This window comes from Microchirus variegatus (genome assembly GCF_963457635.1).
Source record: "Microchirus variegatus genome assembly, chromosome: 20".
In the NCBI taxonomy this organism is placed as follows: Eukaryota; Metazoa; Chordata; class Actinopteri; order Pleuronectiformes; family Soleidae; genus Microchirus; species Microchirus variegatus.
This window is the reverse complement of record NC_139821.1, coordinates 1,459,578-1,472,866: the sequence shown is the minus strand read 5'-3', so window position 1 is coordinate 1,472,866 and position 13,289 is coordinate 1,459,578. Positions and strand designations below refer to the sequence as shown.

General features: G+C 46.4%; 1 protein-coding gene across 15 annotated transcripts in view; it reads left to right on the top strand.

Annotated features, from left to right (window-relative positions):
* Positions 1-13,289, top strand: part of ttn.2 (titin, tandem duplicate 2) — a 180,307-nt gene that overhangs the window by 89,150 nt on the left and 77,868 nt on the right. For 13 of the 15 annotated variants that reach the window (XM_083907402.1, XM_083907390.1, XM_083907401.1 and 10 more), the window contains 18 exons: positions 110-376; positions 549-815; positions 1,152-1,418; positions 2,461-2,600; positions 2,694-2,820; positions 5,191-5,333; positions 8,104-8,227; positions 8,323-8,589; positions 9,161-9,258; positions 9,352-9,520; positions 9,609-9,878; positions 9,962-10,228; positions 10,938-11,216; positions 11,329-11,737; positions 11,818-11,942; positions 12,040-12,306; positions 12,405-12,674; positions 12,795-13,094. In XM_083907402.1, coding sequence (XP_083763528.1) covers positions 110-376; positions 549-815; positions 1,152-1,418; positions 2,461-2,600; positions 2,694-2,820; positions 5,191-5,333; positions 8,104-8,227; positions 8,323-8,589; positions 9,161-9,258; positions 9,352-9,520; positions 9,609-9,878; positions 9,962-10,228; positions 10,938-11,216; positions 11,329-11,737; positions 11,818-11,942; positions 12,040-12,306; positions 12,405-12,674; positions 12,795-13,094 — 4,056 coding nt within the window. The remainder of the gene's footprint in view (positions 1-109; positions 377-548; positions 816-1,151; positions 1,419-2,460; positions 2,601-2,693; positions 2,821-5,190; positions 5,334-8,103; positions 8,228-8,322; positions 8,590-9,160; positions 9,259-9,351; positions 9,521-9,608; positions 9,879-9,961; positions 10,229-10,937; positions 11,217-11,328; positions 11,738-11,817; positions 11,943-12,039; positions 12,307-12,404; positions 12,675-12,794; positions 13,095-13,289) is intronic. The other 2 variants (XM_083907395.1, XM_083907393.1) reach the window with 1 other exon arrangement.

Below are 13,289 nucleotides of genomic sequence, written 5' to 3'. Positions count from 1 at the left end.
TTCCCCTCTTGTGCAGAATCCCGTTCCGGACGCCAAGTCCAGTGCCCGGGTTTGTCTTTGACGGGTTGGCGTCTTTCAGAGTCTAAACTCTGTTTGTCTGAACCTACAGATGTTCCCGTCTCGTTCGTTACGCCTCTGTCTGACGTGCACGTGTACGAAAAAGAGGAGGCTAAGTTTGAGCTGGAGATATCTCGAGAGCCGAAAAGCTTCCGTTGGCTGAAGGGAACTCAGGAGCTGGCCAACGACGATAAGTTTGAGCTGTCGGTCGACGGAAAGCGACACGGCCTCGTTATCAAATCTGCCAAATACGAAGATGAAGCCAAGTACATGTTTGAGGCCGAAGATAAGAGGACGTCTGGAAAGTTGATCATCAAAGGTAAACGGAAGCCGCAGAGGAGCTAACTGCACATTAGCGTCTTTTAGTTACGGCGACCACCCTCGCCTTCCTCCGGCCTCCAGGGGGCACAAGCACGACTTGTGCCCAACGCGTTTTACTTCCTGTCACTTTAATTGTTTCCTGATTCACCTTCACCATCTCTGTTTGTCAGGTATCCGCCTCGAATTTATCAAACCCATTAAAGACGTGACGGTGAAGGAGCGGGAAACGGCGGAGTTCAGCGTCGAACTCTCCCACGACAAAATCCCCGTGGTGTGGTACAAAAACGACGTCCGCCTGCACCCGAGCAAGGCGGTGCACATGACGGACGACGGCAAAGTCCACACGCTGGCCTTCAGGGAGGTCACCCTGGACGACACGTCCATGATCAAGGTGGACGCCACGGGCAAGACGTCCAAGGCCATGCTCACCGTCCTCGGTTAGTGCCAAAAGAGGCAAAATGGTAGAAGTGATTTAAAAAAACCCTCAGCACTTCCTGTTTTTCATCAACAGCCACTTCCTGTTTCAGATGTTTTCTGTTCCTCGCGTTCCTCTGTTGTTCCAGCTAACCTCACTTCCTGTCTGCGCTCCATTAGCGCTGTTGTCTATTTATGTTAGCTTTAGCGACAGGAAGTGAAGAGGAACAAGAGCTCACAATAAAACAGGAAGTGACACTATCATGAGCAGGAAACAGTATGACGCTAACATTCGTTCGTCTGTAACAACAATAAGAGTCTGTGTTTTAACCGTTGCTGTTGCCGGTGTCGTCCCGCAGAGGGCGACTTATACTTCACAGCTAAGCTGCAGAACTACACGGCCGTCGAGAAGGACCAGGTGATTTTCTCCTGCGAGCTCAGCAAAGCCGCCGGCGAGGTCAAGTGGTACAAGGACGGCGTCGAAATCTTTCCCTCCAAGAACGTCCTCGTCCAATCGGACGGCAAGAAGCGCACGCTGGTCATCAGGAAGACGGCGAAGAGCAGCAAGGGGGCGTACACCTGCGACTGCGGCACCGACAAGACCGCGGCCGACCTGAACATCGAAGGTAATAGCTGCCGTGAACCAGGAAGTGCCGAGTCAGGCCCCGCCCCACCGCCGTTCATCGAAGCCCCGCCTCTGTTTGGGGCCGCCATTCTTCTCCACGCTGTCATTTCCCATCACTTGTACTGTTTCATGTTGGGTAAAACGATGATCCTGACGATAATCCTGACGCTCTGTAACGCAGATTACAGATTATTTGAAGAGTCGTCTAATCTGGTGATAAATCTTAAATCATAGATCATTTCCTTCACGCCCTTTAAAGCTTTTAAATAAAAACAACTAGACTAATGAAAGGCTAACTAGCTAACGTTAGGAAAAGGACAAGACGGCTGAATTAGTATTTACTTAGCAAGTGTTAGCCATGAGGGCAATTGTTTTCTGACGGTGAAACGTTATGATAGCTAGTTAGTATATCAAACTGAGCGTGCACTTAATATGCTAACTAGCTAAAATTAGCTAAAGAGCAAGAGGGCTGAATAAGCATTTACTTAGCAAGTGTTAGCATGAAGGCAATTGTTTTGTGACGGTGAAACGTTATGATAGCTAGTTAGCATATTAAACTGAGCATGCCGTTAATATGCCAAGTAGCTAACATTAGCTAAAGAACAAGACGGCTGAATTAGCATTTACTTAGCAAGTGTTAGCCATGAGGGCAATTGTTTTCTGACGGTGAAACGTTATGATGGCTAGTTAGCATATCAAACTGAGCGTGCAGTTGATACGCTAACTAGCCGATGTTAGCTGAACAGGTTTACTACAGCACTTGACACGTTTAGCTAACATAGCTGAAGTCACTTAGCTGGTATCTTCTTTAGGTTACAGAAACATTATGACGCTAACATTGTCCACAGTTAGCTAATGGCGACTAATGGATTATCGTCTGGATTATCGTCAACGTTTTTCTGCTTCTGCACAAACTGTAAGTCGCTCTGACTGAGAGCGACGGCCGCTGCACGTTTCCACCCTCTGTTCCCTGTACCTGTTGACTCCGCCCCCCCCTCCTCGCCTCGGCTCCGCCTTTAACGTTATCTTCCCCCCCTCTGCAGAGCGCGACATCAAGGTGCTCCGCCCCCTCTACAGCGTGGAGGTCACCGAGACGGAGACGGCCACGTTTGAGACGGAGATCTCGGAGGCGGAGCTTCACGGCACCTGGAAGCTGAAGGGCGAGGCGCTCGTCCCGTCTGATGTAAGACCCCGCCCCCTCCGATGACATCACATTGATGTTCTTCTCTTGTTCTTGGTTTTTAATTCCGTCCCCACGTGGACGTCTTCTCCTCAGGACGTGGAGATCAAGATGGAGGGAGCGCGACACGTGTTGATCCTGCACAACTGCAAAGTGGACACGGCCGGAAACGTGGAATTCACCGCGGCAAACGCCAAGTCCTCGGCTCAGCTCAGGGTCAAAGGTGAGCGAACGAACTCCTGATCGTCATCGTCGTATCAGACGTTATATATTTACAGGACAGACAAGAATGTGTGAATCTGCAGTCAGAGTCAGAGATAATCTGAGATTATCTGCAGGGAAACTGATAACGGCATGTTGTGTTTAGTGTCACTGGGTTTTATCAGAGACAAAAATTTAGTTTGTTGTGATCTGTTAATCCTGAGTCAGAGTTTGTTGTGATCCTTTAATCCTGGATCAGAGTTTGCTGTGATCTGTAAATCCCGGATCAGAGTTTGTTGTGATCTGTTAATCCCGGATCAGAGTTTGTTGTGATCTGTTAATCCTGAGTCAGAGTTTGCTGTGATCTGTTAATCCTGAGTCAGAGTTTGTTGTGATCCTTTAATCCTGGATCAGAGTTTGTTGCGATCTGTTAATCCTGAGTCAGAGTTTGCTCTGATCTGTTAATCCTGAGTCAGATTTTGTCGTGATCTGTTAATCCTGAATCAGAGTTTGTTGCGATCTGTTAATCCTGAGTCAGATTTTGTCGTGATCTGTTAATCCTGGATCAGAGTTTGTTGCGATCTGTTAATCCTGAATCAGAGTTTGTTGCGATCTGTTAATCCTGAGTCAGAGTTTGCTCTGATCTGTTAATCCTGGATCAGAGTTTGTTGCGATCTGTTAATCCTGAGTCAGATTTTGTCGCGATCTGTTAATCCTGAATCAGAGTTTGTTGCGATCTGTTAATCCTGAGTCAGATTTTGTCGTGATCTGTTAATCCTGGATCAGAGTTTGTTGCGATCTGTTAATCCTGAGTCAGATTTTGTCGCGATCTGTTAATCCTGAATCAGAGTTTGTTGCGATCTGTTAATCCTGAGTCAGATTTTGTCGTGATCTGTTAATCCTGGATCAGAGTTTGTTGCGATCTGTTAATCCTGAATCAGAGTTTGTTGTGATCTGTTAATCCTGAGTCAGATTTTGTCGTGATCTGTTAATCCTGGATCAGAGTTTGTTGCGATCTGTTAATCCTGAGTCAGATTTTGTCGCGATCTGTTAATCCTGAATCAGAGTTTGTTGCGATCTGTTAATCCTGAGTCAGATTTTGTCGTGATCTGTTAATCCTGGATCAGAGTTTGTTGCGATCTGTTAATCCCGGATCAGAGTTTGTTGCGATCTGTTAATCCTGAATCAGAGTTTGTTGCGATCTGTTAATCCCGAATCAGAGTTTGTTGTGATCTGTTTATCCTGGATCAGAGTTTGTTGCGATCTGTTAATCCTGAATCAGAGTTTGTCGTGATCTGTTAATCCCGGATCAGAGTTTGTTGCGATCTGTTAATCCTGAATCAGAGTTTGTTGCGATCTGTTTATCCTGGATCAGAGTTTGTTGCGATCTGTTAATCCTGAATCAGAGTTTGTCGTGATCTGTTAATCCCGGATCAGAGTTTGTTGCGATCTGTTAATCCTGAATCAGAGTTTGTTGTGATTTGTTAATCCTGGATCAGAGTTTTGTTGCGATCTGTTAATCCTGAGTCAGAGTTTGTTGCGATCTGTTAATCCTGAGTCAGAGTTTGCTGTGATCTGTTAATCCTGGATCAGAGTTTGTTGCGATCTGTTAATCTTGAGTCAGATTTTGTCGTGATCTGTTAATCCTGAGTCAGAGTTTGTTGTGATCTGGAGTTTGTTGTGATCTGTTAATCCTGAGTCAGAGTTTGCTGTGATCTGTTAATCCTGGATCAGAGTTTGTTGTGATCTGTTAATCCTGAATCAGAGGTTGTAGCGATCTGTTAATCCTGAATCAGAGTTTGTTGTGATCTGTTAATCCTGAATCAGAGGTTGTAGCGATCTGTTAATCCTGAATCAGAGTTTGTTGTGATCTGTAAATCCTGAATCAGAGTTTGTCCTGCGTCACTCTCACCCTGACGTTTCGGTAACTCCGCGTTCTCCTTTTTCCTGGGAAAAATCCTGGGGGTCGTCGTTGATTGACAGGAGCAGATTGACTTCCCCCCGATGGGGCTTGGGCTCTCGGCCAATCGGGCCCCTCGGTTTTTTTTAGACGCCGCATGCCTTATCTAGAGCAGGTCGGCAGTGATTGGCAGGACCCGGGATTTGACCCCAGCCCTCTCTGGTTTGCGGACGGCCATACAGATCCGACGGCGGGTCGTATGCTAATGAGCCCGGCCCCCAGAGCTGGGTCGGCGGGCGTCGGGCGTTCAGTTGTCCTGAGGGCGTCCGGTGGCCGTCAGCTCCTCCGCACCATGAGGGCTTAGCCGCTGAGGACTAGCCGCTAAGGATTAGCCGCTTCTCTGCGGGGGTTTTTTTTTGTTTGTTTTTAGGATCTACTGACCTGGACTAACCATGTCTTCTTCTTCTTCTTCTTCTTCTCCTGAACCCAAAGCCCGGGTCATCAGCGCGGTGAAGCCGCTGAAGGACGTGACGGTGACGGCGGGCGACAGCGCCACCTTCGAGTGCGAGCTGTCGTACGAAGGCATCGCCGTCGAGTGGTTCCTGGAGGGAGCGAAGGTGGAGCCCAGCGACAGAGTAAGTCCACCTGAAACACTCGCTTCCTGGAACATTTTGTCGACGTTCTGGAGGTTCTGGTGCTGAGGCACCGGAAACCACAGGCTTCATATAAGGGCCTCCTCCTCCTCCTCTTCCTCCTCTTCCTCCTCCTCCTCCTCCTCCTTCTACAGCCGAGCATTCGATCCTGGTTTTCAGAGACTTTTCTGCCCTGCAAGCGTTTCAGCGGGGGTTATTTTTAACGGTGGAGATCGCGGGGCAGCAGGTGGCAGCAGGAGACGTTTGTGTTTGTCAGCTCATCTTCTCACGCTCGGGTTCTGGAGACGTTTTTGCTGCTTTCGGGGTCAAAATAAGAGTTGGAAACAATGTGTACGCGTGTGTGTGTGTGTGTGTGTACGCGTGTGAACACGGTCCTGAAACCACATCCAGATCTTCTGCAGTAAACACTGGATTAACTCGATTATGGGATGTAACGCGAGACGTGAGGTCTCCACACAGACATCTGATCCCTCTCTCTCTCTCTGGCTTGAGCAACAGTCACAGAACTTAAACTTTGACAACTACACCGTTAATATAGTGTTAATCTAGTGTTAATCCAGTGTTACGACAGTGTAAATAACAAGTGATAAATCATCAATAATTGTCGGAAGTAAAGAATAAAAAAATGATGTAGTCAAATTAGTTTTCACCCTGTTTAGCTTAGTTTAGTCAAAAACAAACACACAATCCATAAAACTGCTAAGCCCCGCCCCCTTCCTCGCAATCACAAACAAACAAAAACAGATAATGTTTCTGTCGTCTTTAAAACAAACTTTTAAAACAGATTTTTTACTTAATTTAAGAAGAAAACTCACAAAACAAATGATTCATTAATTGTCTTTGATATAGAAATACTGAGCCGCTGAACTGAACCCTGATTTAATCTCAGTGACGTTGGATTATCGCGTTTTTGACGTTGAAGACGTGACGAAGGTTTCGTAACTCGTGTTCAGCTGTGCTGTTAAATCCAGACTCAGGTGTCAGAGGTCGAGCGGTTTTAAAATCAGGGGGAAGGAAAGAAGCAGCTGTCGCGAATCAGCTGACTGAGGAAAAAGGCTGCAGGAACCTTACAGTCATGACTGAGGGCTACAGGAACCTTACAGTCACAACTGAGGGCTAAAGAAACCTTACAGTCACTACTGAGGGCTAAAGAAACCTTACAGTCACTACTGAGGGCTAAAGAAACCTTACAGTCACAACTGAGGGCTAAAGAAACCTTACAGTCACTACTGAGGGCTAAAGAAACCTTACAGTCACTACTGAGGGCTGAGGAAAACCCCCCCAAAAAAACCACGTAGAACCTCAGGTTCTGCAGTTAAAAGTCTTTAAAAGTGACTAAAACAAGGATTTTAAAGGCTCGTGGAGTCACAGCAGTTTGAAGCATGTAAAAAAACAATAAATCAATTGTAATAACAATAACCTAATGAGCCTCGATCACCACAAGGTGGCAGCAGCAGCAGCAGCAGCAGCAGCAGCAGCAGCAGCAGCAGCAGCAGCAGGCATTTAGTAAAAAAAATAATGGACTTTACGAGGTTCCTTGACGGCATCTCGTAGCTGTTTGTTTTCTTGGAGAAATTCCTTTTTATGTCGAATGAGGTCGAGCGGTTTTTAAACCGGGGGGAAGGAAAGAAGCAGCTGTCACGAATCAGCTGACTGAGGAAACTGCTGCAGGAACCTTACAGTCACAACTGAGGGCTGAGGAAAACCCCTCCCTAAAAAACCACGTCCTGAGGAACCTCGGGTTCTACGATAAACTGAGGTTAAGTGTTTAAAACGTACTAAAACAAGGATTTTAAAGGCTCATGGAGTCACAGCAGCATAACAATAACCTAATGAGCCTCCATCACCACAAGGTGGCAGCAGCAGCAGCATCAGCATCAGGCATTTAGTGAAAAATAATGGACTTTACGAGGTTCCTTGACGGCATCTCGTAGTCAGAGGTGCAGCTTGTGAACGGGCAGGGCAGGCAACTGCTTGGGGCCCCGAGCTGATAGGGGCCCCCGACATTCGGACCCTGTTTTTACTGAAATGTGCAGTGAGCAGCCGCCTCCCCGTCCCCCTTAAACAACAATGACATCTCAGTAGGAACCCCCCCCCTAAAGGGGAGGATCTCACTTGCAAGATCCTCTTGCAAGTGAGGTGGGATATGCACCTACACTGTAGGATATGCATTACACTGTAAATAATCCTTATTTACAGTGTAATGCATATCTTTTTTTACAGCGTTTATTTACAGTTTATATATGTTTTTTTCAGGTATTTACAGTATTTTATTGTTCTATATATTTATATTGTTTCATAATGTGGGTTCTTTACAGTGTAATGTATTTTTTTTACATTTTAAGTTTATATAGTTTTTTAAAAGCTTTTCATATTTTTCAAATACTTTTTAATGACAAGGTTTTTCCATGTTATTTCATTCATTTTGAAAAAAAAATATTTTGAAGTCATACGTTTTTCGTTGGTATTATTTAAAACATAACGGTGATGAACACTGTTTGGAGGGAAGGGCCCCCTGGGAATTTTTGCCTCGGGCCCCTACAGACTCTAGAATCGCCTCTGCTCGTAGCTGTTTTTTTTCCTGGAGAAATTCCCGTCTAAGTCTAATGTTTATAATTTAGTAGAAAATCACATAAAAACAGCATCTTTTAAATGAGCAAATGTAGCCGTCGCTCCATACTCTCTGTTAGCCGTGCTACTAGCCCGTAGCATCCGTGTCTGTGGAGGCTAAACCCTGCGTCGTGTCTGACAGGTGGTGCTGAAGACAGAGGGTAACGTCCACAGCTTTACCCTGCGAGACGTCCAGCTGCACGAAGCCGGGAAGGTCAAACTCACGGCCAAAGACTTCCAGACCGAGGCCAACCTCATCGTCGGAGGTAAGACGTCCACGTCTGCTGGATCTCCTCAGGAGAGAAGGTCTCCTGAAGCCGCTCCTCCTCATGTTGTGTTGTTTTTTTTTTTTTACGTCCAGAGCAACCGGTGGAGTTCACAAAGCCCCTGGAGGACCAGACGGTGGAGGAGGAGGCGACGGCCACGCTCGAGTGCGAAGTCTCGCGGGAGAACGCGGAGGTGCAGTGGTTCAGGGACGACCAGGAGATCAGGAAGAACAAGAAGTACGAGGCGATCGTCGACGGACGCAAGCGAGCGCTGCTCATCCACGACTGCACCAAGGACGACGCCAAAACGTACACCTGTGACTCCAAAGACTTCAAGACCTCCTGCTTCCTCAGTGTTGAGCGTGAGTAAAGTTGTTTTGTAGAAGCTGAAAGAATAATTCAGGTTATTAAAGTGTGGGAGTGTGAGTGGTTTACAAACATCAGTTTCCTGTTGATAAAGTCTGTCTAACAGTGAGATAAAGAAATCCAAAATTTGACAAAAACTTTATTCTATACTATGTTGTCCAAAAAAAATTTAAAACATTTTTTTGGAAAAAGATTTTCAATTTTTTGGGGGGGGGAAAATCAAAATTTTCAAAAAAAAAGAATTGAAAAATATTTTGGAATACACTTTAAAATAAAATTTTTGAAAAAAAACATTTGAAAAAAAAAATTTGTAAAACATTTTTGGGAAAAAAAGTTTTTGAAAAAGATTTTTTGAAAACATTTTCAAAAACTTTTTTGGAACAAACAATTAGAAAAAAATTTTTGATTTTTTTTTGGGAAATTCTTTTGATAATGATTTTATGAAAAAGAGATTCAAAAGATTTTTAATTTTTTTTTAATTTTTGAAAAAAAAAATTTTTGGTCCAAAATTTGACAAAAACGTCATACTATACTATGTCATACTATACTTGCTTGTGTCTGTTTTAGCTCCACATGTCGAGTTCTCGACGCCGCTCCACGACGTCGAGGTCAAAGAGAAGGAAACTGCCAAGTTTGAGTGTGAAGTCTCCAGAGAGGACGTTAAGGTGAGTGTCCAGGTCCAGACCAGGCGTCCGTTAAAGGTCTGTACGTCTCTTGTGTCCCTCTGATATCCGGTCTCTTTCTGTGGCGTCTCGCAGGTCCGCTGGTTTAAAGACGGAAGTGAAATCAGAAAGGGGAAGAAGTACGAAATTATCGCTGAAGGACGCAAACACACCCTCGTTATCCACAAGTCTGCGTTTGATGACGAGGCCGAGTATGAATGTGACGCGAGGACCTCCAAATCCTCCGGCATGCTCACCGTCATCGGTGAGAAAAACAACAACATTAGACACTCACACACACACTGAGCGCTTCTGCCTTTGCTTCACCGCTGATTTTCTTCTGTTGACCACAGAGGAGGAGGCGAGGTTCATCAAGAACCTGTCCAACGTGGAGGGAACGGAGACCGACAGCGTGAAACTCATCTGCGAGGTCTCCAAACCCGACGCCGACGTCATCTGGTACAAAGGAGACGAGGAGCTGCCGGAGGGCGGCCGCTACGATCACATCGTCGACGGCAAGAGGAGGATCCTCCTCATCCAGGACCTGAAGATGGCCGACGCTGGAGAGTACAACTGCAGACTGAGTCCCAGCATCAAGACGTCTGGAGACCTCAAGATCAACGGTAAGAACAGAAAATACATTCGTACAGGCGATAATTCAGGTCCTTTCAACAAGAGACTCATGCTTGAACGTCTGTTTCCACAGAACTGGCGGCCGAGTTCCTCTCCAGGCCTAAGGGTCAGGAGGTGGTGGAGGGCGAGAAGGTGGAGTTTACCTGCACGGTGTCCAAGGACACACACGAGGTCAAATGGCTGAAAGGCGACAAAGAGCTGGAGGCGGGAGACAAATACCAGATGATCAGTGACGGCAAGAAGCGAACGCTGGTCATCAAGGACAGCGAGATGAAGGACGAGGGCGGATACGTGGTGATGATCGGAGAGACCAGAGCCAGCGCTGACCTCACTGTGCTCGGTAAGACTTCAACTGTTTACAGAGAACTCATTAAACATCAACACATCCATCAAGAAGATGACGTAAATGACATACTATACTATGTCGTCCGAAATTTGACAAAAACGTCAAACTATACTATGTCGTCCAAAATTTTTAGAAAAATTTTTTTAAAAAAATTTGGTCCAAAATTTGACAAAAACGTCATACTATACTATGTCGTCCAAAAATGTGTGAAAACATTTGTTTGGTAAAAAAAAAAAATTTCAAAATGAAATTTTGAAAAAAAAAATTCCAAATTTTTTTTCAAAATATTTTTTTTTTTTCAAAACTATATTGTGCCGTCCAAAATTTGACAAAAACGTCATACTATACTATGTCGTCTCTAACCCTTATTTTGGGGGAAAAAAATTTGAAAAACATTTTGGAAAAAAAAAATTTAAAACATTTTTTTGAAAAAAATCTGAAAAAGGTTTTTCGGGAAAAAAAATTTGAAAAAGATTTTTGGAAAAAAATTTGAAAATGATTTCTGGAGAAAAAATTGAAAAAGATTTTTGGAGAAAAAATTGAAAAAGATTTTTGGAGAAAAAATTGAAAAAGATTTTTGGAGAAAAAATTGAAAAAGATTTTTGGAGAAAAAATTGAAAATGATTTTTGGAGAAAAAATTGAAAATGATTTTTTCGTCCAAAATTTGAACTTTTTTTGGGGGAAAATGTTTCTGTCCTGCAGAGAAACTGAAGATCATCACACCGCTGAAGGACACGGAGGCCCAAGAAGGTAAAGAGGTGGTGCTAAACTGTGAGGTGAACCAGGAGGGAGCCAAGGCTAAGTGGCTGAAGAACGAGGAGTCGCTGTTCGAGAGCAGCAAGTACATGATGGTCCAGAGAGACAACGTCTTCTCCCTGAGGGTCCTCGGGGCCCAGAAGGGAGACGAAGCTAACTACAGCATCAGCCTGACCAATCACAGAGGAGAGCAGGTCAAGAGCTCCGGCAGCCTCACCGTCAGAGGTCAGAGTCGAACATAGTCTGAAGATATCATAGATTCAAACAGATTTGTGTATTTCTTTTACTTTAGTCCATTGTTCAATCAATAAAACAAACCTGTTGTTGTTGTGTTCAGAGGAGAGTCTGAAGATCGTGGTTCCTCTGGACGACATCGACACCCAGGAGCAGAAGACGGTGAGCTTCTCCTGCAAGGTCAACCTGCTCAACGCCAAAGTGAAGTGGATGAAGGCCGGCGAGGAGATCCCCCTGAGCAAGCGCGTCGTCTACAAAGTGGACAAGGACAAGCACACGCTGATCGTCAAAGACTGCACGCTGGCCGACGAAGGCGAGTACACGGCCGTGGCCGGAGACGACAAATCCACGGCCGAGCTGATCATCAGCGAGGCGCCGACCGACTTCAGCGCGCACCTGAAGGACCAGACCATCACGGAGTTCGACGACGCCGAGTTCTCCTGCAGGCTGACCAAAGAGAAGGCGGAAGTCAAGTGGTACAGGAACGGACGCGAGATCCGCGAAGGACCCAGGTACGCCGTTCACTCGCCGACCCGTTTATTTATTCTTTACTGTGAGTTTGCTCTTTATTTAGTTACCGTTTGCTTTTCAGATACACGTTTGAAAAAGACGGAAAGGTTTGCATCCTCCGTATCAAGGAGTGCCGACCTGACGACGAGTGCGAGTACGCCTGTGGCGTCGACGATAAGAGATCCCACGCCCGGCTCTTCGTTGAAGGTGAGATTTCACGACTTAAAGATCAACCTAAACACTGTTGTTGTGTTCCTGCTCTGACTGACTCCTCCTCCTCCTCCTCCTCCTCCTCCTCCTGCAGAGATCCCGGTGGAGATCATCAGACCACCGCAGGACGTGTTCGAAGCACCAGGCTCGGACGTGGTGTTTGAGGTGGAGCTCAACAAGGACAGAGTGGAGGTGAAGTGGCTGAGGAACAACATGACGGTCGTCCAGGGCGACAAGTACCAGATGATGAGCGAGGGCAAGGTCCACCGGCTGCAGGTGTGCGAGATCAGGCCGCGAGACCAGGGCGAGTACAGGGTCATCGCCAAGGACAAGGACGCCAAGGCCAAGCTGGAGCTGGCAGGTGAGCGTTGGCGCGGAGACCAAACGCGGCTGCAATCCACGTCGATTTGATTCCGTTTTTTGGTCCCTTTTTAAAAATAAACTTCCCTTTTTTTCCAGCTGTACCTCAGATAAAAACCACAGACCAGGACTACGTCACGGACGCCGGGAAGCCCGTCGTCATGGCGGTGCCCTACAGCGCCTACCCACAGGCCGAGGCCGACTGGCTGTACGACGGCGTCAGTCTGCCCAAGGACAACGTCCACACGTCGGCCGACCGCACCGAGTACCGGCTGAAGGACCCGAAGAAGAACGACGAGGGCCGCTACAAGATCGTGATCAAGAACAAACACGGCGAGGGAGAAGCCTTCATCAACCTGAGAGTCATCGGTGAGGTCACACGACCCACAAGTCATTGCTTCAGATTAATGCGCCTTCTCTTTTAATTGTCCTGATGATTTGATGTCGTTTCTGTCCTGCCGAGAAACTGACATTCTTCTTGGTCCTCAGATGTCCCCGGTCCTGTCAGGAACTTCCAGGTGGTCGACACCGCCGACGGCGAGGTCAGCCTGGCGTGGGAGGAGCCTGAGAACGACGGCGGCAGTCAGGTCATCGCCTACGTGATGGAGAGACGCGACGTGAAGCGAAAGACCTGGACGCTGGCCTCGGAGCGCGTGGTCGGAACCGAGTACACGGTCAACGGCCTCCAGAAAGACTCCATGTACCTGTTCAGGGTCTGCGCCCGCAACCGCGTGGGCAGTGGACCGATTATTGAGACGGACAAACCTGTGCAGGCCAAGAACAAGTTTGGTAAGAACGAGATGAGATTTTAGACTCGATCTTTGAGGATTTAATGAGATGCGATGAAGTTGTCGGGTACAATTGTTCCTCTTTTACAAATTTTTACAAAAACGTCATACTATGCTATGTCGTCCAAAATTCTTTTGAAAAAATGTTTAAGTCCAAAATTTGACAAAAACGCCATACTGTACTGTCGTCCAAAAG